The sequence below is a fragment of the Heptranchias perlo genome, chromosome 7 (assembly GCF_035084215.1).
Source record: "Heptranchias perlo isolate sHepPer1 chromosome 7, sHepPer1.hap1, whole genome shotgun sequence".
Taxonomy (NCBI): domain Eukaryota; kingdom Metazoa; phylum Chordata; class Chondrichthyes; order Hexanchiformes; family Hexanchidae; genus Heptranchias; species Heptranchias perlo.
In genome coordinates, this window is record NC_090331.1 from 48,345,746 (window position 1) to 48,371,323 (window position 25,578).

The 25,578-nt window shown below is 43.8% G+C and overlaps 1 protein-coding gene across 1 annotated transcript in view; it reads left to right on the forward strand.

The window, feature by feature from the left end:
* Positions 1-25,578, forward strand: part of kalrna (kalirin RhoGEF kinase a) — a 667,943-nt gene that overhangs the window by 258,271 nt on the left and 384,094 nt on the right. Inside the window, exons 3-5 of the mRNA XM_067987468.1 lie at positions 605-719; positions 22,186-22,378; positions 23,809-24,321. Of these exons, the coding sequence (XP_067843569.1) occupies positions 605-719; positions 22,186-22,378; positions 23,809-24,321 (821 nt within the window). The remainder of the gene's footprint in view (positions 1-604; positions 720-22,185; positions 22,379-23,808; positions 24,322-25,578) is intronic.

Genomic DNA, 25,578 nt, shown 5'->3' on the forward strand with positions numbered 1-25,578 from the left:
CTTAAACAGTAGGTAAGTTGCCAGATTTGTTTTGACTGAAATTATTTTGTCACTGATGGGTCAAGTGTGGATTGATTTAAAGGAAGGTGAGGGAATGCCTGTGCAAAGGAGTAGCATAATTATCTCCAAATGGGAACCTTGGTAGCTGCGGAAGATAGCTACATATTAGCATGCAACTGAGTTGAGTTTGTCACATGACACGTTTACAGTGGGCTTGGACCTTGGTTTGCTGAAGGTCTTCCTTACAAACTGTGCCTGCAGCCGTCTGGCAACTGACACAACTCAGCTATTGCTTCATGAAGGAGGAGCATTGCTAAGGATGCGAGATGAAGTATTCCTACCTGGATTTGCAGACAGGGAGGCATTGGTGCCAGCTGGCAGGAGCCAGAGAATACATGCAGCGTCTGTTCAGTCTGGCATTTCTGCAACAGTCCTCCTGCTCCTTGGAGCAGAGGAACAGAGGGAGGCCTAAGGGAGATCCCATTGTTTCTGAAGCTTAATTCACAAAATTAAACTTATTTTTTTTTAATGAATTCTTATTCAACTATAAAATTGTACTGAGTTACTTAGTGTACACATATTGAAAGATATAATTTCATTGCAGGTGGACGTGATAAAAGAGGTGGTCCAATCCTAACTTTCCCAGCTCGCAGTAATCACGATAGAATAAAACAAGAAGACCTCCGGCAACTTGTCACATATTTAGCAAGTGTGCCCAGGTACAGTACCAACAATGTGTTTGACACCTTTCAGTGACATGTCTATTTGGTGGAATTTGTTCTTAAAAATATAATAATCATCCTGCATTTTGTGCAGAAAACATTATTAGAATACGTTTGGAATTCAATACATATTTTCACAATTTGAATAGAAATAGCATCACCAACTTATATGTTTTTTATAGGCCATATTTAGTGTTCATGTGCACAAATGTATTTTTGCACAAATTACTCACATGTAAATGTTGTCAGTGGGCACACTGCATGCAATGTTTCGTCTCCTGTGCATTGCTATTGTGCATAAGTTATATCATGCACAAGTGCGAGAGCAGTGTGGCCCTTTCATTTATCCTCAGTTAATTTTCCTTTGCTAATGTGTTTAAATTTTGTGTCCAGGCCTAAGTTCATTCAGATCTTATCTATGTAGAACTGGGAAAAGAACAATTTCTCAGGAATGAGGATTCATAAAAATGCTAAAAATAGCAATGAGGGTGAGGGGGAGAATGATTTTATTGAACTTGTGAGAACAGAAGAAAAGGCAATTTAGTGAGCTGCCTCCATTTCTCCATTCACACTGGCTGCTAAGCTTGCTCCCATTCATGCGCATCTCATTTACACTAGTCATTGCCCAGCTGGCTTCCTAAAAATTATATTCTTGCACGTGGATTGAAGTTAGGCCTATTTGCCTGTTATTTAGCAACGACATTTGCTCTGGAATCCACAGAAACAAAACTTTGGCTCTAGTGACTCGAACACAGTACAAATTCAAATGTAGCCCATGGTAAACAGATAATTGTTAGTTTTGACTGATGGTTGCCAAGGGACACAAGTGACCTGTGACAGTCTCCATATCATTTCTAATAGATAAAACCACACAATTTAGAGATCCAGACAGAATGAGGGAATAACAGAAGGTTTAACCTTGGCAGAGAGCACAGTGTGCTTCGTAAGGTTGAAACAGAAGTTGTGTTATCAATACTACCTGACTGACAGTTTATAAAATAACTGAATTGCAACATGAACTAATACTTTATTCTTTGACTGTTATTTTCTTATTTGGATGAGACATTGAGCCAATCTTCCAAAGCTCTCATAGTACGGTTTGTAGAAGAGCAATGAGCCTGTCTGACCAACATTCCTCCCTCAACCCATACCATCAGAAATACAAATTAGCTGGTCACTTGTCTCACTGTGTTTGTGGAATTTTTGTGGCAAGAAATGGCAGCTGTGTTGAACTACTCAAGCTTAATGGGAATGCAAAGGATGGTGCAAATAATGTTAATCCATTGCAAATTGATTATGTTTTATCACTTTTTCTATTTTTCTATTTTCCTTCTAACAGTCTTTAAAATGTTTATATTAAAATTGAATCCTTTAGAGCACCAAGTTTTTAACCCAGACATTTCTAAGCAGAGATTACTTAGTAATGAGGAATTTTGTACTGTGAAATCAGACTCACTGGTGACGGTGCTGAAGCTGGTAGTTCTACCTGCACTTCTAACAATCTGTGCCTATTGAAGCAAGATGGGCTAGGAATTGTGTAGGATATTGATGCTAGTGTGCACATTGCCAAGAAGTGGCTATTCCCCACTACGTAAGTTCTCAATCTTAGCCACTGGTCATGTGATTGGGAAACTAGGCACTTCTTTAGGATGGAAAGGAAAATTGTTAAGCATGCTACCCCAGGCAGCTCTTGGCTCAAGAGAAGGACAGAGGCCTAGGAGCAGGTTTTGTGCTCTCATTCATAACTGAGTAACGGTGTGTGATGTGGGAAATGTAAGAAAGGGAGAAAAGTAAGTTAAAAATGGGAGAACAGATTTAATTGGGAAAATAAAAATAGTCAGCTGTGGTAGTTTCGTTGTGAGATGAGATTTCCAGAAGGAAAGACAGGGAGCTGAGATTTGAACTTGCCACTTGCCTAGATGAGTGCAGCTCCAACAACACTCAAGAAGCTCGACACCATCCAGGACAAAGCAGCCCGCTTGATTGGCACCCCATCCACCACCCTAAACATTCACTCCCTTCACCACCGGCACACTGTGGCTGCAGTGTGTACCATCCACAGGATGCACTGCAGCAACTTGCCAAGGCTTCTTCAACAGCTCCTCCCAAACCTGCGACCTCTACCACCTAGAAGGACAAGAGCAGCAGGCATATGGGAACAACACCACCTGCACGTTCCCCTCCAAGTCACACAGCATCCCGACTTGGAAATATATCGCCGTACCTGGGTCAAAATCCTGGAATTCCCTACCTAACAGCACTATGGGAGAACCTTCACCACACGGACTGCAGCGGTTCAAGAAGGCGGCTCACCACCACCTTCTCAATTAGGGATGGGCAATAAATGCTGGCCTTGCCAGCGACGCCCACATCCCATGAACGAATAAAAGAAAAACATAGCTATCATATCATCTTCCTCTTAAGTTTGTCATTACCCGTACTGGAAAGAGAGGCCAAAGTAACTGTGAGTTTTGCTTCTTGTTTTAAATATTAGAAACAGATTATCCCATCAGATGTAAGGGGATCAACTCTAATGGTGTACAATTGGGTCCAGTTTTGAATTTTTAATTTAAATATCCAAAATATATTTGTTATGCAATTACAATTAAGTTGAGTTTGATTTGTAAATTGAGTAGGTGCAACTAAAACTGTTTTGTAACGTACTATACTGAAATTCATAAAATGTAATTTGAGTTAACCTCGCTCTCCTCTGGTTTTCTTTCCTCCCTTGAAAGCAATGTTTGGGTACGGGGGTAGGGGGCCTGCTGGGGTAGTGGCCCTGCTGGGGTATGGGTGTAGGGCCCCCGCTGGGGTATGGGTGTAGGGCCCCCGCTGAGGTATGGGGGTAGGGCCTCCGCTGGGGTAGCGACCCCACTGGGGTATGGGGGTAGGGGCCCTGCTGAGGTAGCGACCCCACTGGCGTATGGGGGTTGTGGCCCCGCTGGGGTAGCGATCCCACTGGGGTACGGGGGTAGCGGCCCCGCTGGGGTATGGGGGTAGGGGCCTTGCTGAGGTAGCGGCCCTGCTAGGATATGGGGGTATGGGCCCCGCTGAGGTAGTGGCCCCGCTGGGGTACAGGGGTAGGGGCCCCGCTGGGATATGGTACTACAGTTACTGGGAGCGCCCCTGTACCTTATCCAAGTGCCTATTCTTCAGACATGAGCCTATGCCAATGAGTTGCAACAGGCTAGTCAATCAGTGGTGGCGGGGTGGAGGGGGAGGTGGGAAAAGGTGAAAAAGGGGGAGTGGAGAGGGGAATTATGGCTGAGCAGGATCCTAGCCTCACATGATGTCCACACATACGTGTACTTTCCAGTAGTGGCACTGGATAGTGACTATGATTGGGAATCTAAACTAACTCTCTGTCCTCCCCAATCTAGGGGGTTGGGGCTTGTCATAATGTTCTAGGCTATAGAGTTAGTTAACTCAGCATTGACCAAGGTTTGAACCTGGAACCTTCCAGCTTGTATGGTTCTGTAAGAAATGCTGCATTTAATAACTAAATGACGCGAGAGGGGGGCTGACATGGTGGGGAGGGACAACACACAAATATTTTCTCTTTCAACTACCAGCTTAATTAGAACCAGATTCCATTGAGTGTATTGTGTATCACAGAAGTGATTCGTGGAGACAAGGAATTAAGTAAAATAAAGAGTAACCAGATTTATATTTATAAAGAATCATTTTAACTTTGGAATCCCTTCCCAGTCTGTCCATAGATGTATCTCTTTGTCCAGCTGATTAAATTCAGGATATAATTGTGGACAAGGATGAAATTCTGTTACTGTCCACACATTTTCTGTGTGATTTTGCGATGTTCCCTATCTCCGTGTCACACTAACAGAATTAGACATAACTGCTGGAAAGTACACATTTGTGGACTTCAGGTGAAATCAGGATTGAGTTTAGCAGTGATGTTACCCATGGTTGAATAGCCTGCTGACATTCACTGCTTGGGTTCAGAAATGAATAATGGCCACTTGAATGATGTAGCAGAGAACTACTTTTGGAACTGCACCCAAGGAAAAATGCCTAATTGAAGGAGAGGGAGAAGGAGAGAGGAAAAAAATTGGCGGGGGGGTGGGGGGAAGAAAAAGAATTGGGAAAAAATGGTCCGGCTGTGTGTTTTGTTCAGGCCTGCAGGCGCTGCAGACAATATTATTGATCAAAGGTGATGTCTAATTCATCACCTTGTCAGAAGTAACATGATCCTTACCATTCAAACCAACAATAGTCATTAATTAAAATAGCTCTCATTAATTACAGCTGTACTCCACAACCGTTCACTTCTTTATGACCTGTTAAAGTAAAGACATGAGATAAAGCTGAGACTGTAGTGACTAGCAGTAGAACAGCAGGATTTACATTGATCAATGAAATAAATCATCTTTTGTGCTGTTGTTCTGGAAGTACTGAAGGTATCACATGCTTCTTTTGAAGTTTGACATGCAAATTATAGACCATTAAGTTAATGTAATACAAGTGATATCAGAATGACTGGAGTTTGGTTAACATTTTACTATATTGCAGAATGTAATTACAGTCAAGTTTTATGTAAGTTGTAACTTCTCGCAAAATCACACAGAAAATGTGTGGACAGTAACAGAATTTCAATGCAAAGGTATACATAATTATCCATTTTCATTTCATAGAATCATAGAAACGATACAGCACAGAAGGAGGCCATTCGGCCCATCAAGCCCATGCCGGCTCTTTGTAAGAGCAATCCAGTTAGGCCCATTCCCCCGCTCTCTTTCCTCGTAGCCCTGCAAATTTTTTCCCTTCAAGTATTTATCCAATTCCTTTTAGAAAGCCATGATTGAATCTGCTTCCACCACCCTTTCAGGCAGCGAATTCCAGATCATAACTACTCACTGAGTAAAAGAGTTTTTCCTCATGGCGCCTTTGGTTCTTTTGCTAATTACCTTAAATCTGTGTCCTCTGGTTCTCGACCCTTCTGCCAATGGGAACAGTTTCTCTTTATTTACTTTATCTAAACCCTTCATGATTTTGAACACTTCTAACAAATCTCCTCTTAACTTTCTCTGCTCTCAGGAGAACAACCCCAGCTTCTCCAGTCTATCCACGTAACTGAAGTCCTTCATCCCTGGAACCATTCTAGTAAATCAGGCTGTCACATCTTTGCTAAAGTGCTGTGCCAAGAATTGGACACAATATTCCAGCTCTGGCCGATCCAGTCTTTTATAAAGGTTCATCATGACTTCCATATTTTTGTACTCTATGCCTCTATTTATAAAGCCCAGGATCCCGTATGCTTTTTTAACTGCTTTCTCAACCTGTCCTGCCATCTGCAAATTTTATAATTGTGCCCTGTACACCCAAGTGGAAGTCATTAATGTATATGTAAAAAAAGCAGTGGTCCTAGTACCGACCCCTGGGGAACACCATTGTATGTTTCCCTCCAGTCGGAAAAACAACCATTCACCACTACTCTCTGTTTCCTGTCACTTAGTCAATTTCATATCCATGCTGCCACTACCCTTTTTATTCCATGGGCTTCAACTTTGCTGACAAGCCTATTATGTGGCACTTTATCAAACGCCTTTTGAAAGTCCGTGTAAATAACATAAACGCCATGGCCCTCATCAACCCTCTCTGTTATCTCATCAAAAAACTCAATCAAGTTTGTTAAACACGATTTGCCTTTAACAAATGCGTGCTGGCTTTCCTTTATTAATCCACACTTGTCCAAGTGACTGTTAGTTTTGTCCCGGATTATTGTTTCTAAAAGTTTCCCACCACCGAGGTTAAGCTGACTGCCTGCAGTTGCTGGGTTTATCCCTACACCCTTTTTTAAACAAAGGTGTCACATTTGCAATTCTCCAATCCTCTGGCACCACCCCTGTATCTAAGGATGATTGGAAGATTCTGGCCAGTACCTCCACAATTTCCACCCTTACTTCCCTCAGCAGGAGATTTGTTAGAAGTGTTCAAAATCATGAATGCATCCCATCCGGACCTGGTGACTTATCTACTTTAAGTACAGCCAGCCTTTCCAGTACCTCCTCTTTATCAATTTTTAGCCCATCCAGTATCTCAGCTTCCTCCTCTTTCACTGTGACTTTGGCAGCATTTTCTTCCTTGGTAAAGACAGATGCAAGGTACTCATTTGATACGTCAGCCATGCCCTCTGCCACCATGCTTAGATCTCCTTTTTGGTCCCTAATCGGCCCCACCCCTCCTCTTACTACCCGTTTACTATTTATATGCCTATAGAAGACTTTTGGATTCCCTTTTATTTTAGCCGCCAGTCAATTCTCATACCGTCTCTTTGCCCCTCTTATTTCCTTTTTCACTTCTCCTGTGTATTTTCTATATTCAGCCAGGTTCTCACTTGTATTATCAACCTGACATCTGTCACACACACCCTTTTCTGCTTCATCTTACTCTCTATCTCTTTCGTCTTCCATGGAGCTCTGGCTTTGGTTGCCCTACCTTTCCACCTCATGGGAATGTACCTAGACTGTATCCGAACCATCTCCTCTTTAAAGGCCACCCATTGTTGATAACAGTTTTGCCTGCCAATCTTTGATTCCAATTTACCCGGGCCAGATCCGTTCTCAACCTACTGAAATTGGCCTTCCCCCAATTAGGTATTTTTACTCTAGATTGCTCCTTGTCCTTTTCCATAACTAATCTAAACCTTATAATACCATGATCACTGTTCCCTAAATGTTCCCCTACTGACACTTGCTCCACTCGACCCACTTCATTTCCCAGAACTAGACACAGCAATGCCTCCTATCTCGTTGGGCCGGAAACATACCGATCAAGAAAGCTCTCCTGAACACATTCAGAAATTCCTCCCGATCTTTTCTCTTTACACTATTACTATCCCAGTCTATGTTAGGATAGTTGAAGTCCCCCATTATCATTACTCTATAGTTCCTGCACCTCTCTGTAATTTCCCTGCCAAGTTTTCATTGTGATGGAAGGAAAGAAAGGCTTTCTTCATGTTAATGATTAAATAGATTTGCTGTCAGTAGATAACTGTGATATCCGTTTCTGTGCAGTATTGCTCCTGTGCAGCAGTCAGAGATATTTATGTGCCCGGATGATTGACAAGCAGCTACCGTGTACAGAAGTTTTATGATAGTCTATTGAAGGAGTGGGGACTTCGGTTAAAGGTTGATTGTGGCTCCAGTGACTCCTTGAATAAAGCAGATTCAAGCAGCATAACTTCAAACCTGCAAGTACAAAATCAACATTAGGGGAAAATTATTCCTTAGTTCAAACATTTTTTATCAACAGAGTATATTGTATCCTTGACTATCCTTTAAAAAATATTACCAATTATACATTCCCTACAAAAATATCAATTTTTCTCTGTCATTTTTAAGACATTCATCAGAAAAAATATTCAGATAGAATTTTCATTGCATATTGAATTTTATTTATAAGCAGGGATGCCATTCAATAACAATACATTTGAACAGCACAATAACCATGGGAGTTGTGCAGAGATTATGGGGAAAGATGTACCTGTTGAGCTTCATTCTTTGAGTTGGTCTTCTCTCTGATTATAATATTCATTTCAAGCAAGTATTATTTCTCCCATCCTGTCAGTCCTAGCACTTTGAATCTGGAAATGCTAAGTAGATTGCTGCTGTGCATTTTCACCCATGCAGATGCTGTTACACGTGCAGCACACATAACATACTAACACATGTAACAAACTCATTATTGTGTCTGTAACTAATGAAGTTGAAAAAATGTTTTAAATGTTAATTCTCCTCTAAGGCTGATTTTGTAATTGTTAAATTCTAGCCATTTGATATTTTAGGGTAAAATCTGTTGTAAAGATCACTGGCAGATCTTTCAACTTTGGCAGAAGCATAAAACTGGCAGTATCAGAATGGCCGCTCGTTATACACCCTGCATGATTGTCCTTTCCATTGAAGCCGCTGCATTTTCACCCGTTGTCTTTAACAGTTTCAGGTATAGAGCGGGTGAGTAAACATCAACTGGGGAAGCCAATGGGGGTTCACGTATCCTGTTTAATCATGCAGTAGCCATTTCTAGCACTGCATGCTCTGTAGAAGTAACTTCAAAGCATTACTTATCATCAAACAGAAGCTGTATTAATTGGTATAAAAACAGAAAATACTGGAAATTTTCAGCAAGTCAGGCAGCGTCTGTGAAGAAAGAAACAGAGTTAATGTTTCAGGTCGATGACCTTTCATCAGAACTGGAAGAAGTTGAAAATTAAATAGTTTTTAAGCAAGTACAAAGCCAGGGAAAGGGAGGGGGGGAGGAAGGGGAGGAAAGAACAAAAGGGAAGGTCTCTGATAGGGTGGAGGGCAAGAGTGATTAAATGACAAAAAAGATGATGGTGCAAGTCAAAGAGGGTGGTAATGGGACAAGTAAAGAAACAAAAGATGGGTCTAGAGGAGCTGTAAATGGCAACATCAGAACCATTACCAGCACCCGCTGACCGAAAAATGGGAGCAGTGGTTATGATCTGAAGTTATTGAAATCAATGTTGAGTCCAGATTGTTGTAAAATCGAAAGATGAGGTGCTGTTCCTCGAGTTTCCATTGAGCTTCATTGGAATACTGTAAGAGGCTGAGGACAGAGAGGTCAGAGTGGGAGTGGGACGGGGAATTAAAATGGCAAGCGACCGGCAGGTCAGGGTCAAGCTTGCAGACAGAGTGGAGGTGTTCAGCAAAGCGATCACCCAATCTGTATTAATTGGTGTCTGATGAGTTGAACATACCAACCTAATGTAAGTATGCCCTAGCTTGCCCTTTATGTGACCTGGTAATGTTGCCATATGTGCCAATCATTAAATAAAAGACAAAAAACATACACACTTTTGGAGTCCTACCTGGGTGATTTAGATTAAGAGACCATCACAGCACAAGACCTGGGATAAAATGAGAATGCAGCTATTATACTGATGCCCTATGAAGACATTTTATCTGAGCAGAATAATGGCAAAAGGAGTTAAACTGAAAGCACAGCAGGACGTGGGCTTAATGTATCTGAAGTTCAAGTGTACAAAACATTCAGTTAATTTCATTGCAGAAGGGAGAGAAAACCTTAAATACACAAAAGTGAAGTTTACAGCAGTGATAAATTTAGAAATTACTGAAGGGGGACGTGAGACTTATTTTCTAGTGGGACCTGAGGTGTGCACCTTCCCCCCTCCACCCTCCACCCCACCCAGATAATTTAGATTTATGATATTTTGTTTGGTATATTATCTGGCATTTCAGTATTACTGTAATTATACCTTTCAAATCAAAGATAATTTCTGCAGGAAAGAATACAGATATTTTAAATATAAAAAGTAAAAGTGGTTAATACAATTATAAGGGGTAACTTTGCCAATCCCATGCTCCCAATGGAAAGATGCGCTTAAAGGGAGTACAGGTCAGAGAATCAGCACTATCAGTATTAAGGGCACAAGGAGCTGAATTTTGTGCTCTCAGGTGTATTGGAGTGACTGCCCCTGGTCTGGGGTTTATAATCTTTTATACTGTAATTGATTATTTATGTCATTTCTCGTATTTCCCTGTGAATGTTGACTGCTCTCCCCAGTTACTGCAGAGTAACAAAGGGAGCTGTACCAAAAACATGTAAAGAAGCTGAAAACAACTTTCAAAGCTGCAAAACTTAAAACAACTCACCCACAAACAGGCCAGCAGCCTGCATCATACCACAATAGTACATTGAAGATGCTCCCTAGGAAGTTATGTTGAGGGAAATATATGGGGCTCGAATTTAGCAGGCCTGCGGGTTTCCGGCGGGTTGGGTTTCGGGAGCGTGGTCAACACGCTCGGCGAAATTAGTGGGTTGCCCACGCGATCGTAGCAGGCAACCCACTAATAGGAAACAATTACCTGCTCCTCCGGGGTCCACGGCGCTGGCCTGCGCGTCGGTCGGGCTGCGCATGCGCAGTACGATCTGTCAGCTGGAGGCTCTCTAGTTAAAGGGGCAGTCCTCCACTGACAGATGCTGCAACCAATGGAACAAATTTCAGCATGGAGCAGCCCAGGGGGAAGGCTGCTCCCAGTTTAATGATGCCTCACCCCAGCTATCATCAGATGGGGTGAGGAGGAGGGGGAGGACACAGATCTTCCCCCCGGCGGGCGGGAGGAAGCGGCCTGCCTCTGCCACCAAGAAGGCCTGGCTCGAGGTGGCAGAGGGGGTCACCTGCGCCACCAACATATGGCCCACCTGCATACAGTGCAGGAGGCGCTGCAATGACCGCAGTAGGTCCGCCACAGTGAGAACACGAAGTCTTTCCCCTACACTCCGTCTGCCACAACACTGCCCCCACCCCACATCTCCTTCGGCACCGCCAACACTATTCTGTCACATCACCCTTCATACCCACTCAAACCCCATCCTCATCTTACCTCCACCTACTCACCTCGCCAGTACTCATCCTGCCACTAACACGCGACCCAATCCTCATACAATCTCATTGCTCCATCCCATACTCACCCTCCCGTGCATCTCCCTCACGGCCAGCCTCACTCAACCTGCCACCACCTGTGCTGCAGCCACAGGGCATGCATCACATATGTGCAGTAGGCAGCATAAGGCAAACGTGTCGTCAGCATGAAGGGGGTGCACAAGGGTGTCTGAGGGTTTGTCATGGGTGTTACCCATATTGAATTTCAGAGCAACAAACAGCACACATTATATTGACACCACCACTGCCATGTCTCCGCGAATCCTGTCCGTTGTGTCCAATAATGGCCGCTCCTGGGTATCACTATGAGGACCCACCACTGATGCCACCCATCGTGTTACTGCAGAGTAGGTGCAGGTGTATTTGCAGGGCTCGTCCGCGCAGACGACTGAGAGACATCGGCGGTGTAGCCGGCTGCACCCTGGAAGGATGCGGAGGAGAAGGTGTGGAGGGCAGTGGTGACTTTGACAGCGACAGGTAAGCAGTTGGTGCTGGGTCCAGCCAGGAGCAGCCCGGCATGAAAGAGGCTGCAGATCTCCACGACTACATGTCGAGCGAATCTGCGCCTCCCTGTGCACTGCTGCTCGGAGAGGTCCGGGGAGCTGCGCCTCGGTCTGTGGACCCTGTGGCGAGGGTAGTGCCCTCTGCGATGCGTCTCTCTCTGCGGTAGCCCTCCCTCCTGCTGTGCAGGTGGGCGTGCAACAACACCGTGTTGGGGGGATCCACGTCTCTGCGGCGGACGGCGTGGACTGCGAGGCTGCTGGTGCTGGTCATGCTCTTCGTCCTCCGAGGGTGTCCACACACCACCCATCTGGCAGGTGTTGGTCTGAGGGGTTGTGCAGGGTAGGTGGGTGGTTCCTCGGACTGGGGCTGCGGTTTCGTGTCGGTCTGTCCTCTGGCTTGGCGGGGGGTGGTGGAGGGCAGGGGTTGCCCTATGTGACGCGGTGGCCTCCTGCATGGGTGAGGGCTCTCCCCCGTGGAGCGCACCTTGGCACCTGCCACAGGCTGCTGGCTGCAACACGCCTGGTTGAGGAGGGACTGTTTCCCCCAGTGTGGGAAACTCACTGCCTTGAACCGAAAATCCCACACTTCCTCTTTTGACAGCTGCTTCAGCTCATTAACTGACCACAACGAGCAAGTTAAGTGCTCTCAAGTGGAACCCCGCTGGCTTTAATTGCCTGCGGGATTCCCACCAGCGGGGCTTGCGCGCGCAGCCCCGCACGTCAGCACGGTACCCGGAAGTGGCTGGGATTTTGTCGCGATCCGGTCACGTGACCGGATATCGGGATTTTCGGGGCCACCCCGCTGGGAACCCGCCGGAAACACGATCCCAAAATCGAGCCCATAGTTTTAAAAGCTACATTTTTAGCAGCGAATCCATTAGATATAAAACAGCCCTGAGTTTACTTACTGTTACCATTGTAAAATCAGCGGACCAGCAATTCTGTGGGTGGATTCTGGGATGAGACCCATTTAAATGAATCTTCCACCCCATACTGGCTGCGCTGTAGTTCCCAATGCAATCTGCAGCCTTCCATATGTACACTGGCTGATGTTGCTGGGAGTCTACTACCACATATTAAAATGAGCAGCAATGGTGTTGGAATCCCAAACTCCCAAGACTTACATTCCCATTGAACCAAGTGTAACTTAGAACAAAATGAAAGAGGTGTCCCTGTTGCCACTATTAACTGATACTGGTGCAAATGCTTTACTTTGGAGCCTGCAGCCTGAAGAAAGATTTTTCAAGAGAAATTGGTGGAGTTACAGAAGAGCTGCTAAAATGTTTTTCTTTGCCTTGCTCATGGATTGAGCTGGATAACCTGATGGCATCTGAGACCTCTATGAATTTTTTGCCCATGCCCACAATAAAAAGCCTGAGTACCAGCTTTGGGTTTCCCTCATTTGCAGTTTTAATGGAGGAGCGATGCAGGATGGAGAAAATAAGAATGAGGCGGCATTTGAGAAATTGCTGTACAAGATATTAGCCTCCAAAAGAAGTTCCAGGCCACGGCGTTCCTATAAAGGCCTTAGTGAGGAGTTCTGTGTTACAAGAATGTGCTTCATCAAAGAGGCAATAGGAGAGCTGTGCCAGCTACTACCTAAAGACCTGTTGCCAAGATCATTTGCCCAACACCTCTGTCCTGTGTTTGTGAAAGTAACGAGCACACTCAACTTTTATACCACAGGCTTATTTCAAGCAGCCACAGTCGATTTGTGCAGTATTACATGTATTTGTCAGGACGTGGCCAAGTTGTATTCATCCTTTGTAATTCAGCTCTCGCTGAGCTCTTCAAGGAAGAAATTCAAGTGAATGGATGGCTTGTGGGTGACATAACATACCACTTGCTGCCATGGATAATGTCCCCTTTAAACGTTGCAAGAACAGCAGCTGAGGATCATGTCAATAAGGTACATGCCTGTACCAGAGTGGTCTTTGGGAAGACCATTATGGTCTTAAAGGGGTGCTTTCATTGCTTTGATAGATTAGGAAGGGCTTTGCAATATGCTGCAGATCAAGTATTCCACAGAGTTGCAGCTTGCCTTGCAATACTCAACATTGCCATTCAAAAAGGCCTTAACGGAGACATCTCTGGAGAGGTTGCCCTTGCTGTTTTGGTGGCTGAACAACATGGAACAGTCATGATGTGGAGATGCCGGTGATGGACTGGAGTTGACAATTGTAAACAATTTTACAACACCAAGTTATAGTCCAGCAATTTTATTTTAAATTCACAAGCTTTCGGAGGCTGCCTCCTTCGTCAGGTGAACGATGTGAAAATGAAATCCTCGAGATGAAATCGCATTTATAATTCACAGAACAATGCTTGGTGATAACAGACAGTTTTTTCAACTGCCCGTTGCCAAGGCAATCAGTGTGCAGACAGACAGGTGTTACCTGCCAGGTCTCACAGAATATACAAATCACCAAAAAAAAACAACAAACAAAAAAAAACAGAGATAGAGAGGTAGAAACATAGAAAAGACAGCAACTGACCCGTTATATTAAAAACAGATAACATTTGTTCGCTGGTGGGGTAACGTGTAGCGTGACATGAACCCAAGATCCCGGTTGAGGCCGTCCTCATGGGTGCGGAACTTGGCTATCAATTTCTGCTCGACGATTTTGCGTTGTCGTGTGTCTCGAAGGCCGCCTTGGAGTACGCTTACCCGAAGGTCGGTGGATGAATGTCCATGACTGCTGAAGTGTTCCCCGACTGGGAGGGAACCCTCCTGTTTGGCGATTGTCGCGCGGTGTCCGTTCATCCATTGTCGCAGCGTCTGCATTGTCTCGCCAATGTACCATGCTCTGGGGCATCCTTTCCTGCAACGTATGAGGTAGACAACGTTGGCCGAGTCACAGGAGTATGAACCATGCACCTGGTGGGTGGTGTCCTCTCGTGTGATGGTGGTATCTGAGTCGATGATCTGGCATGTCTTGCAGAGGTTACTGTGGCAGGGTTGTGTGGTGTCGTGGACGCTGTTCTCTTGAAAGCTAGGTAATTTGCTGCGAACGATGGTCTGTTTGAGGTTGGGTGGCTGTTTAAAGGCGAGTAGTGGAGGTGTGGGGATGGCCATAGCGAGGTGTTTGTCCTCATTGATGACATGTTGAAGGCTGTGGAGAACATGGCGTAGTTTCTCCGCTCCGGGGAAGTACTGGACGACAAAGGGTACTCTGTTGGTTGCGTCCCGTGTTAGTCTCCTGAGGAGGTCTATGCGATTTTTTGCTGTGGCCCGTCGGGATAGTAAGAACGGGATATGACGCTCGACTCATCGATCAACAGTTCCGACGGGCCACAGCAAAAAATCGCATAGACCTCCTCAGGAGACTAACACGGGACGCAACCAACAGAGTACCCTTTGTCGTCCAGTACTTCCCCGGAGCGGAGAAACTACGCCATGTTCTCCGCAGCCTTCAACATGTCATCAATGAGGACAAACACCTCGCTATGGCCATCCCCACACCTCCACTACTCGCCTTTAAACAGCCACCCAACCTCAAACAGACCATCGTTCGCAGCAAATTACCTAGCTTTCAAGAGAACAGCGTCCACGACACCACACAACCCTGCCACGGTAACCTCTGCAAGACATGCCAGATCATCGACTCAGATACCACCATCACACGAGACGACACCACCCACCAGGTGCATGGTTCATACTCCTGTGACTCGGCCAACGTTGTCTACCTCATACGTTGCAGGAAAGGATGCCCCAGAGCATGGTACATTGGCGAGACAATGCAGACGCTGCGACAACGGATGAACGGACACCGCGCAACAATCGCCAAACAGGAGGGTTCCCTCCCAGTCGGGGAACACTTCAGCAGTCATGGACATTCATCCACCGACCTTCGGGTAAGCGTACTCCAAGGCGGCCTTCGAGACACACGACAACGCAAAATCGTCGAGCAGAAATTGATAGCCAAGTTCCGCACCCATGAGGACGGCCTCAACCGGGATCTTGGGTTCATGTCACGCTACACGTTACCCCACCAGCGAACAAATGTTATCTGTTTTTAATATAACGGGTCAGTTGCTGTCTTTTCTATGTTTCTACCTCTCTATCTCTTTTTTTTTGTTTGTTGTTTTTTTTTGGTGATTTGTATATTCTGTGAGACCTGGCAGGTAACACCTGTCTGTCTGCACACTGATTGCCTTGGCAACGGGCAGTTGAAAAAACTGTCTGTTATCACCAAGCATTGTTCTGTGAATTATAAATGCGATTTCATCTCGAGGATTTCATTTTCACATCGTTCACCTGATGAAGGAGGTAGCCTCCGAAAGCTTGTGAATTTAAAATAAAATTGCTGGACTATAACTTGGTGTTGTAAAATTGTTTACAAACATGGAACAGGGCATCAGGAAAATCATCAGGAGGAAGGCTCCTCATTGACAGCTGCAAGGGGCATTAGAACTCAACTTTGCAATGAATTATTCTCTTTTGTTTAACATAGTCTACCTTATACTGCCTGTACTCTTGCCCCTTTTTCAAATAAACGTCAAATCCTTCAATTCAGTACCCATCCTACAATATCACATCATATCAGACTTCTTTGGCTCTACATGACCATGCAGGCCTTCATCATCTGATTGAATAAATCAACATGAAATAATTGCACATTGCATTATATGGCTATAATCTCCATGAATAACAGAGGATGATACAAGCACACATTCTGCTTTAATACAGTTAATTCAATAATGACTATAAGCCTTCCTACTCTTTACTCGCCCTGTACTTCCCTGGGTATCTAAACCCCTTCTTTCTCCAATTCAATGCTTCTCCTAGGTATAACCTGAGGACCAGTATCGCAAGAGGTCGTTTGCTGCTCCTATGGTAGAAAAGGCTTATGGGACTGAGGTGGCCCTCGTCTCACAGCAGCTTGGTCTTTGGATGGAGCTACAGCTGTCTGTATATCTGGAGCTTGTGCCTGTTGGGCAGCCTGGTGTAACCTTCTTTGTGCCACTTGTGTGATCTTCTGAATTGGAAGGCCGTTGCTTGGCATGTGCTGCTATCCTGTGAAATGGCAGCCTTGTGCAGGTAGCCCCTAGCTGTTGCCATTCCACAGGTCCCTGGATCTGTGTGTCCTATTGATCATTAGCCTAGCTGGTGTAATGGCAGCTGTGAGACCCTGAAAACCTTGAGAGACTTCAGCCTGCATCATGGCCACCAAGGGCTAAAAGCTGTTATGAAGGTCCATGCTTCTGTGAAGGAGGAGGCCGCTTCTTAGGTAGGGAGCTATTGCAGATTCCAGTGGAGCTGCCACATGCTCTATTGATGTACTGATGCACTATCGAGTCATTCAGTGATATTACATCGAATTACATTGAGTCTACAGCACAGAAACAGGCCATTCGGCCCAACGAGTCTATGCCAGCGTTTATGCTTCACATGAGCCTTCTTGCACCCCTCTTCATCTAGCATATTCCTTTCTCCCTTGTGTGCTTATCTAGCTTCCCCTTAAATGCATCTATGTTATTTGCTTCAATTACTACTACTTGTGGTAGCACGTACCGTATTCTTACCACTCTTTGGGTAAAGGACTTTCTCCTGAATTCCCTATTGGATTTATTAGTGACTATCTTATATTGATGGCCTCTAGTTTTCGACTCCCCGACAAGTAGAAACATTTTCTCCAAAGGATATCCTTTCTGTTCTGGTATCATCCTTGTGAATCATTTTTGCACCTCCTCCAATGCCTCTATATCCTTTTTATAATATGAAGACCAGAACTGTGCACAGTACTCCAAGTGTGGTCTAACCAAGGTTCTATACAAGTTTAACATAACATCTCTGCTCTTCAATTCTATCCCTCTAGAAATAAACCTGAGTGCTTGGTTTGCCTTTTTTATGGCCTTATTAACCTTGTCGCTACTTTTAGTGATTTGTGTATCTGCACCCAATGATCCCTTTGCTCCTCTGCCCCATTTAGACTCTTATTATTCAAGCCTCCTTATTCTTCCTACAAAAATACAACACCTCACACTTATCTATATTGAAATTCATTTGCCAATTACACACCCATTCTGCAAGTTTATTAATGTTGTCTTGTATTTTGTCGGATTCTTCCTTTGTATTAACTACACCCCCCAATTTGGTGTTGTTCGCAAATTTTGAAATTGTACTTCTGTTTCCCGAGTCCAAATTGTTAATGTAAATTGTGAACAATCCCTGTGGAACACCACTTTCTACCTTTTGCCAGTCTGAGTAGCTACCCTTAACCGCTACTCTCTGATTTATGTTTTGTAGCCAGCTTGCTATCCTGTCCCCTGATTCCATATGCTCTGACCTTAGTCATGAGTTTACAATATTCCCACTGTTTATTTTCCATCCCCAGTCTCACTATCTTGTATTAGTCCAAAATAAATGCAACTCATCAGCCCACCGTTCCAACCTATCCTGATCTGTCATTTCCTCAAAGAACTCCATAAATTTGGCAGGTAAAACTTGCCCCTTTTTAAATATTGGTGTATTGTTCACTACTGTACAATGCTCAGGCACTACTCCCTTCTCTAATGATTCCTTAAAGATAGCCGCAAAGAGGTGACCATCCCACTAGCCACTTCTTTAAGTGCCCATGCATGAAGTCCATCTGGACCTTTCTCAGCCTAACGTGAAAGCATTCATTGTGATGAATGGGGGAACAGGACTAACTGGATTGCTCTTACAAAGAGCTGGCATGGGCTCGATGGGCCGAATGGCCTCCTACTGTGCTGTAATGATTCTACGATGTCCTAACAAGCTACATGCCAAACAAAATAAAGGGACAACATTTCTGATTGGCGGGAATGTTCCTAGTGACGTGAAATTGGCATGTGGGTGCCAGGAAATTGCATGTTGGTGAAATTGGCCAGTTTTCCTTGAATTTAGCACAGCGTACCTGATTGTACCTGATTGACCACCAACGATAGTTATTTAAATTTAATATACTTAATTTTATGTTAATGGGATTATAATGAATATAATAAATCTTTGTGCAAAATCCCATTTTCGCCCAGGGATTATGCAGTGTGCTCAGCCCACTGATACGTAATGGGCATTAACGATAGTTGCATTCTGGTCTTTGAGGAGTTGCTTGCTTAATGGTAAACTGCTATCATTTTGGTTGCAGCACCAAATTTTGATACATGGATATAGCATTGATATTGCTCCTGTCTCCTTGCTTTTTTTGGAGGCAGAAGATAACGATGAACAAAGGGATGCGAGAGAACTTTGCTTCCATCCGAGACAGAATACCTGTATCCACCATTACCCATGGAACCCAAGGAAGGTTATAAGAGAGCAATATTTGCAATCTCAGGTTTACCAGGGAATCAGTGGTGGAGTTGTCTCATATGCTGCAATGTAACCTGCAGACCATTTCACCCCTTGGGATGGCAGTCAAGGTTAACACTGCCCTGAACATTTATGTCTCTGGCTCCTTCCAAGCTATTGCATGGGATGTAGAATCATAGGCCCCAAAATGCCACTTGATGATAAACCTGGCAGATCTGTCTGGGAGGAGGTCAGAATTTAGGAAGGAGAAATAATCTGTCAATTTTATACTTTATTTAAGTTGTAAATTCCGTCAGACCTGAGGGAGGGTGTAAGATGCGCTCGCCCTAGCAAGAGTGGAGCCATGCAAATGATGGGTTTAGGCCAGAATGACATCATCAGTTCTAAATTCTGTAATTTCTGCCTAAGAGACACCTATTTAACTTATATCACCATAAAACATGGGTAATTTAGAACATCCTCTGAGGAAGGCTGAAGCTGGAGTGTTGAAAGTGAATTACTGTGTTTCATTGTGCTATTAGATAGAGACTCAGAATTTTATTTGGGATTGGTCTCTTGCCAGTTTTTTCCACTTTATTTCTGAGGGTCCTAGTTTCATTTGCAAGCCTCCTTCGAGGCTGTGTTTTGTGTGGGAAATGTCCATAAAATATATGATAAGGCTGCAGTATGTTTTTCCCAATGGGAATTCCCCTGTTTATGATGTCTATGTTGGAGGAGAAAGAGCGGGGGGGAACAACAGAGATGTTGTAGAAGCCAGGCTCATACCTCAGCACCATAGGACATCCAGATCCTGCTGCAGGCACCCACCTGAGTGTATAGACCCAGAAGACCTTATTTGAATACCTTCCCGGGGGTTATGTGTAATGAGGCTGCAGTTCATCCCAGAAGCCCTGGAAGAACTTCGCACCATCCGGCAGGGCGATCTGCAGACTTCCTTAAGAAACAGGAGAGTGATTATTACTGCACTGAATTTCTCTGCCACTGCCTCATTCCAAGGGAAATGTGCGACTTCTGCCAGATCAGTCAGCTTGCTGTCCATTCTTCAATAAACGTAAGTTATTAATGACCTGTTTGCCTGAACAGCATAGTTCATTACATTTGACACTGGAGGAAGACAATTGAATGAGCAGGCCATTAATTTCCGTCAAATCACAGGGTTTGCATGAGTGCTTGGAGCTATAGATTGCACTCATTGCCATACCAGCCGCTACTGTCGATGCAAATCATTACATCAACCGAAAGGGATTTCACTTCCTTAATGTCCAATTAGTGTGTGACTGCCCAGAATGCAGGGAGCTGCCATGATTCATTCATCTTTTGGCAGTCCAGTGTCCCTACATTCTTTCAGAATCAAGGACTAAACTAGCTTTCTGTAGATAAGGAGTATCCAATACTACCGTGGTTTCTAAACCATTGCAAAGGACCACCAATGAAGCTTAGCAACACTACGAAAGGGCTCATATCTGCACTCGAATTAAAAGTGAACAGGCCATTGGTATGCTGATGGGCAAATCCAGGTACCTAGATAAGTTTGGGGGCTCCCTTCAGTATGCTCCCAATGTTGTCTTGCAAGTTATGGTGGTGTGCTGTGTCCTGCACAGTTTCATTCTTCAGAAAGTCCTGGACATTGAAAATCCTGAGAAGGCGATGGAGTCAGAAGATGAACCCCTGAGACAGAAATTCAGATATGAGGAAGACACAGCAGGGTCACAGAGAATTGCTGAGAGAGAGCTGTGAGACCAACTCATAAATGGATGGTCTCAACCTTAGTGACAAAGAAGCCCATGAGCTCCTCACACTTGTTATAGTTGAGGATGGAGGGGGCAGGAGCAAGGGGCTTAGGGAGACTGTTTGTAGTGGAGAAAAGAAGCCAGGGGTTATCTTTGGTCACTAAGATGATCCTAGAATAGTGAGTGGTTTTGGAAGAGGAAAGTGAGGCCTGATAGTGCTTGCCTGGAGATAGATGACTAAACCAGTTGCGCACCGGATACAATCAGCTCTCTGCCTTTGGACTTCGGGCAATGAAAGTGGGGGCCATACTCGGTGGATGGGGAAGAGTAAAGGTTTTAGTGCATCAAAGATGGAGGTGAGAGAGTGGCTGAACAGATCAACAGCTGCAGAAATATCATGGTGAACAGAAGGACAAAGGCTTGGCAGTTGGGAATTCGAAAGTTCAGTTGTAAATGACTTGAGGGAGACTTTTTTACAGGGATGGATGCAGAAAGGCATGGGGTAGGAAGTGGGTTGGGGAATGTGGGTGGTGAGGGATACAAGGAACAGGTAGGATATGGCTTTGTCAGTGATCAAGTTCATGGGACTAAAAAGCTCACAGAAGATGGCATTGTCAAGGGCACAGCTGTGAATATGGGTCGGATAGTTTATATGGAGGTAGAGGTTTAGGGAGGACAGGAGGGTAGTACATTCAGAGAACACAGAGCAAGAGGAGGTTAGGTGGAGATTCAAAATCACCAAAGATGAGGAGTCGCTCACTATAGAGGCAGAGGAAGAAAAGGAAGGCGGATATCTCGGAGAAACTTGGGGTGGAGCTTGGAGGATGGTAGACAATGAGGATTTTAAAGAAGAGGCAAGGTGGAACGAGGTGTGCTGCTTGAAGGAGGAGAAGGTGCCAGATTAGTTGGTGGAGAGACCAAAATGTGACTTAATAACAAGGGTTGGACCACCACCAAGATGGTTTAAAATTGAGGAAGTATGACACTGGGATGTTCAAACTAGTAGGAGGCAAATTTAGGACTGATATCAGGAAGTCCTTCTTCACACAAAGAGTGATCAATCCTTGGAGAAGACTCCCAGATAGAATATTGGAGAAAAAATCCAGGAATCATTTAAGAACCAATTGGATGTTGAAATTCAGGGTCATTCTGAAGGGGTGAATTAAGTTGTGCCAAATGATGTTCCTTATCCTTAATTATCTTGTGATCTATTGATTGGGTCTGCAGTGTTTGAGCCCCATTTCCACCCACACTGCCTTTGAGTGTGGCACTGTATTAGGACCAATGTAGTGCACCATTCTATTTACCTATTATACATTATATATTTATTTAAATATTTATACCTATAACGCTGTGAAAAAGTTTGTGGTGTAACGATGTGATGACCATTGTTTTCCCATTTGAGGGGGAAACATTAGACGGGGATAATCCAAGTACTTTAAGGTCCGCTGAATACTATCAGATATATAATTCACATCATTTCAGTAACATCATTATTATATTCCAACAGTGAAGATGTGAGTAAAAGAGGATTCACTGTTATCATCGACATGCGAGGCTCCAAGTGGGATTTGATCAAACCTCTACTTAAAACTCTCCAGGAGTCGTTCCCTGCTGATATCCATGTTGCACTGATTATCAAACCAGATAACTTTTGGCAGAAGCAAAAAACCAACTTTGGGAGTTCAAAGTTTATATTTGAGGTAAGGGTTATATTCAGAATTACATATTCTAGCAAATGAATGATAAAACTGTTGATTATCGTTGTTTTTTATTACTGTTTATTTTTGAAACTTTTGCAACTTGCACACTTTTTGCAACAAGAGTATTACAATAAAAGTGAGTGAGGAATTAAACTATTCAGGCAGGGCAGGGGCAAATAAAGACTTCAGAATAGCATGCAAGGGATAATTGGAAATAGCAGAGGTAGGAACTTTTACAAAAGTGAAACAAGATTGTAAATTTACAGAGACAAGAGGAACATGGAGCTAGATGCACAAACCCACCTAAGAAGGGTATGATGATGTAGCAAATACCTGGCTAAAGTTGGGTAAGATCAGGAGCTATCTATACTGGGATATGGGATTTTAGAAAGGATAGGGAAAACAGGAAGAGGTGGCACGATTTATAAGAACACTATTATGTGTTCATGAGTTCATCCAATTGAAGTGTTTAAGGTAATGAAGGGAATCATCAAGATAAGTAGGCAATGACTCTTCATCAAGATAAGTAGGCAATGACTCTTCCCTCAAGTTGGAGAATCTTGAACATTGGGACCCGACGCCAATTTTAACTGGACTGCCTGAGCTAGAAACCACTGTGGCATTCTCGCCAGGTAGAGACAGCGGATAGAATAACTGGGGCCAGAAGAGGCCCAAACTTACTTTCTGCCTGTTTCTGGCAGGAAGTAATCAAGTGGGATTTAAATGAGGCCCAGGAGTTAAAATAGCCCAGGCCTCATTTCCAGAGCAGTAGGTGAGTTTCTAACTTGTACCGATACCCACATTCCCAAAACACGCCTGCATTAAAATTGGGACCGTGGTCACTGTTGTCATGTAGGCAAATGGGGCAATCAATTTGCGCACAGCAAGATCCCACAAACAGCAATGAGGTAAATGAGCAGATAATCTGTTTTATTGATGTTGTATGAGGGATAAATGTTGGCCAGAATACCAGGAGAACTCCCCTGCTCTTCGAATCGTGCCATGGAATCTTATATGTCCATCTGGTTTGACAGCTGATTTGAAAGGCAGCACTTTCTCAGTACTGCATTGAAGTTTCAGCATAGATTGTGTGCTTAAGTCTCTCTGGTGGGGATTTAACCTTTAACCTTTAGACTGAGATGAGAGTGCTGCCACTCTGCCAAGGCTGACACTTCAGAAATCAGAGAAAACTAGCCAAAACAATATAAAAAGGAGAAGTAGTAGTAATCAAGGTGAGCATTGGCAAGTCCACTTTTCTTGCAATTACAGTATCAGGACTATCATCTTTGAATTCAGGACTTGTAGATTTCTGTACACACTGGTACTGGGTCAGTAATCTAGGAAAAACTGTTCTAAGCTTTGTAAATATAAGATTTTTCAGTATCAGTGCTGAAATGCTGATTCTGTTGCATTGAAATGTCTTTTTTCAGACAAGTATGGTATCCGTGGAAGGCCTTTCTAAGTTGGTGGATCCTTCCCAATTGACTGAAGAGTTTGAGGGCACACTGGAGTATAATCACGATGAATGGATTGAGCTTCGACTGGCCCTGGAAGAGTTCATTAGCAGTGCTGTGCATCTGTTGTCCAGATTAGAAGACCTGCAGGAGATGTTGGCCAGGAAGGAGTTTCCTCTGGATGTTGAAGGTTCTCGAAAATTAATTGATGAACATACTCAACTGAAGAAAAAGGTCATCAAAGCCCCTGTGGAGGAACTGGACCACGAGGGGCAAAGGTTGCTGCAGTGTATAAGGTGCAGTGATGGTTTTTCTGGAAAGAACTGCATATCTGGCAGTGCAGATTTTCAAAGCGTTGTGCCAAAGATCACCAGTCTACTGGATAAACTACACTCAACTAGGCAGCACTTACATCAGATGTGGCACGTTAGGAAACTGAAGTTAGATCAGTGCTTCCAACTTCGGCTCTTTGAGCAAGATGCAGAAAAGGTAAGGCTTCATCTGCATAGCCTTTAACATGATGTGTTCGCTATAAGTTTATGACAAATTTACTTAATCCTCCCCTTCCCTCTTTTATATAACATCTAAATCATTTACATCTTTCTTCAAAAATGGTAGCAAAGGACTCCAGGAATCCCATGCATTTGATTTTCCAATCTGAATAAACGGCAGATTATACTTTATATTGTGTTTTACCACTTATTAAAATTGGATGACGTTTTCATTCCCCTTCTGACTTTTATTTTTAAGGCAGTCAATATTGATTGGAATTTTCATTAACTCATGAATGTCCACTTGGACATTGAGTAGGCAGTTCCCAAGAGTGCTTCCTTTATTAAAAAGAATACTTATAGGATTATGGTGAAGCTCGGCTATAAAGTACCAGTATTGACAATATGCTTGATTTGAGACCTGTATCTTTGCTGCACAGTATAGGCTCAGACTTCATTTAATTTTATGACTACTGAATTTTCATCATTTCCTTCTAGACATGTGTTAAAAAAATCACTATTTACTACATGCCTTTGACATGCTGTCCAGTGTGACATTACACATGTACTATTCTAGACCTGTGTGACAGTATGGCATATAATATTCTGTTTCAGATGTGACGTTATTGTGTAACATACTATGATAGACTATTACAACACTATACCGTGTCATCTACTATTCTAGAGCCGTGCAGTGCTACACTGGGTGACAGCATGCCGTGTAAAGTACTAGATTAATATAGCACCATTTTGCTTTAACATGCTATTCTAAACTGGTGTGATTCCATACAGCATGAAATGTTAATCACATCACATTTCCTGTTTGTCGCATTACATTTCCTATGTCACACTTAATTATAGGCACATTTATTCTATTTCTATTGTACTTAAAAACAAAAGCAAATTCTTAGCAACTTTCTTCTACCTGATTACCAACTGTCATACTGCAGACCTCTCCAGCAAAGATGTTTAAAAGAAAACAACATTAGTTACTTAATGCTGGTTGTTTCTAATCTGGGGTTGACTATGACAATCATTTTACAATTTCCAAAGTTCCCTGCCAAAACATGCTAAAAAGAACAGGGGAGGAGGTGAATTTCTGTGGGGGTTCGTCCACTCATCCACTTTAACTTTGGCGGAAGAGTCATGGAAACCCAAGAGAAACAACATTTTTGCTATTTTCCAGGATTTCCGCGGCTCTTTCGCCCAAGTTACGCTGTTTGAGTGGAAGAAACACTGGGAAATTCACCCGAGT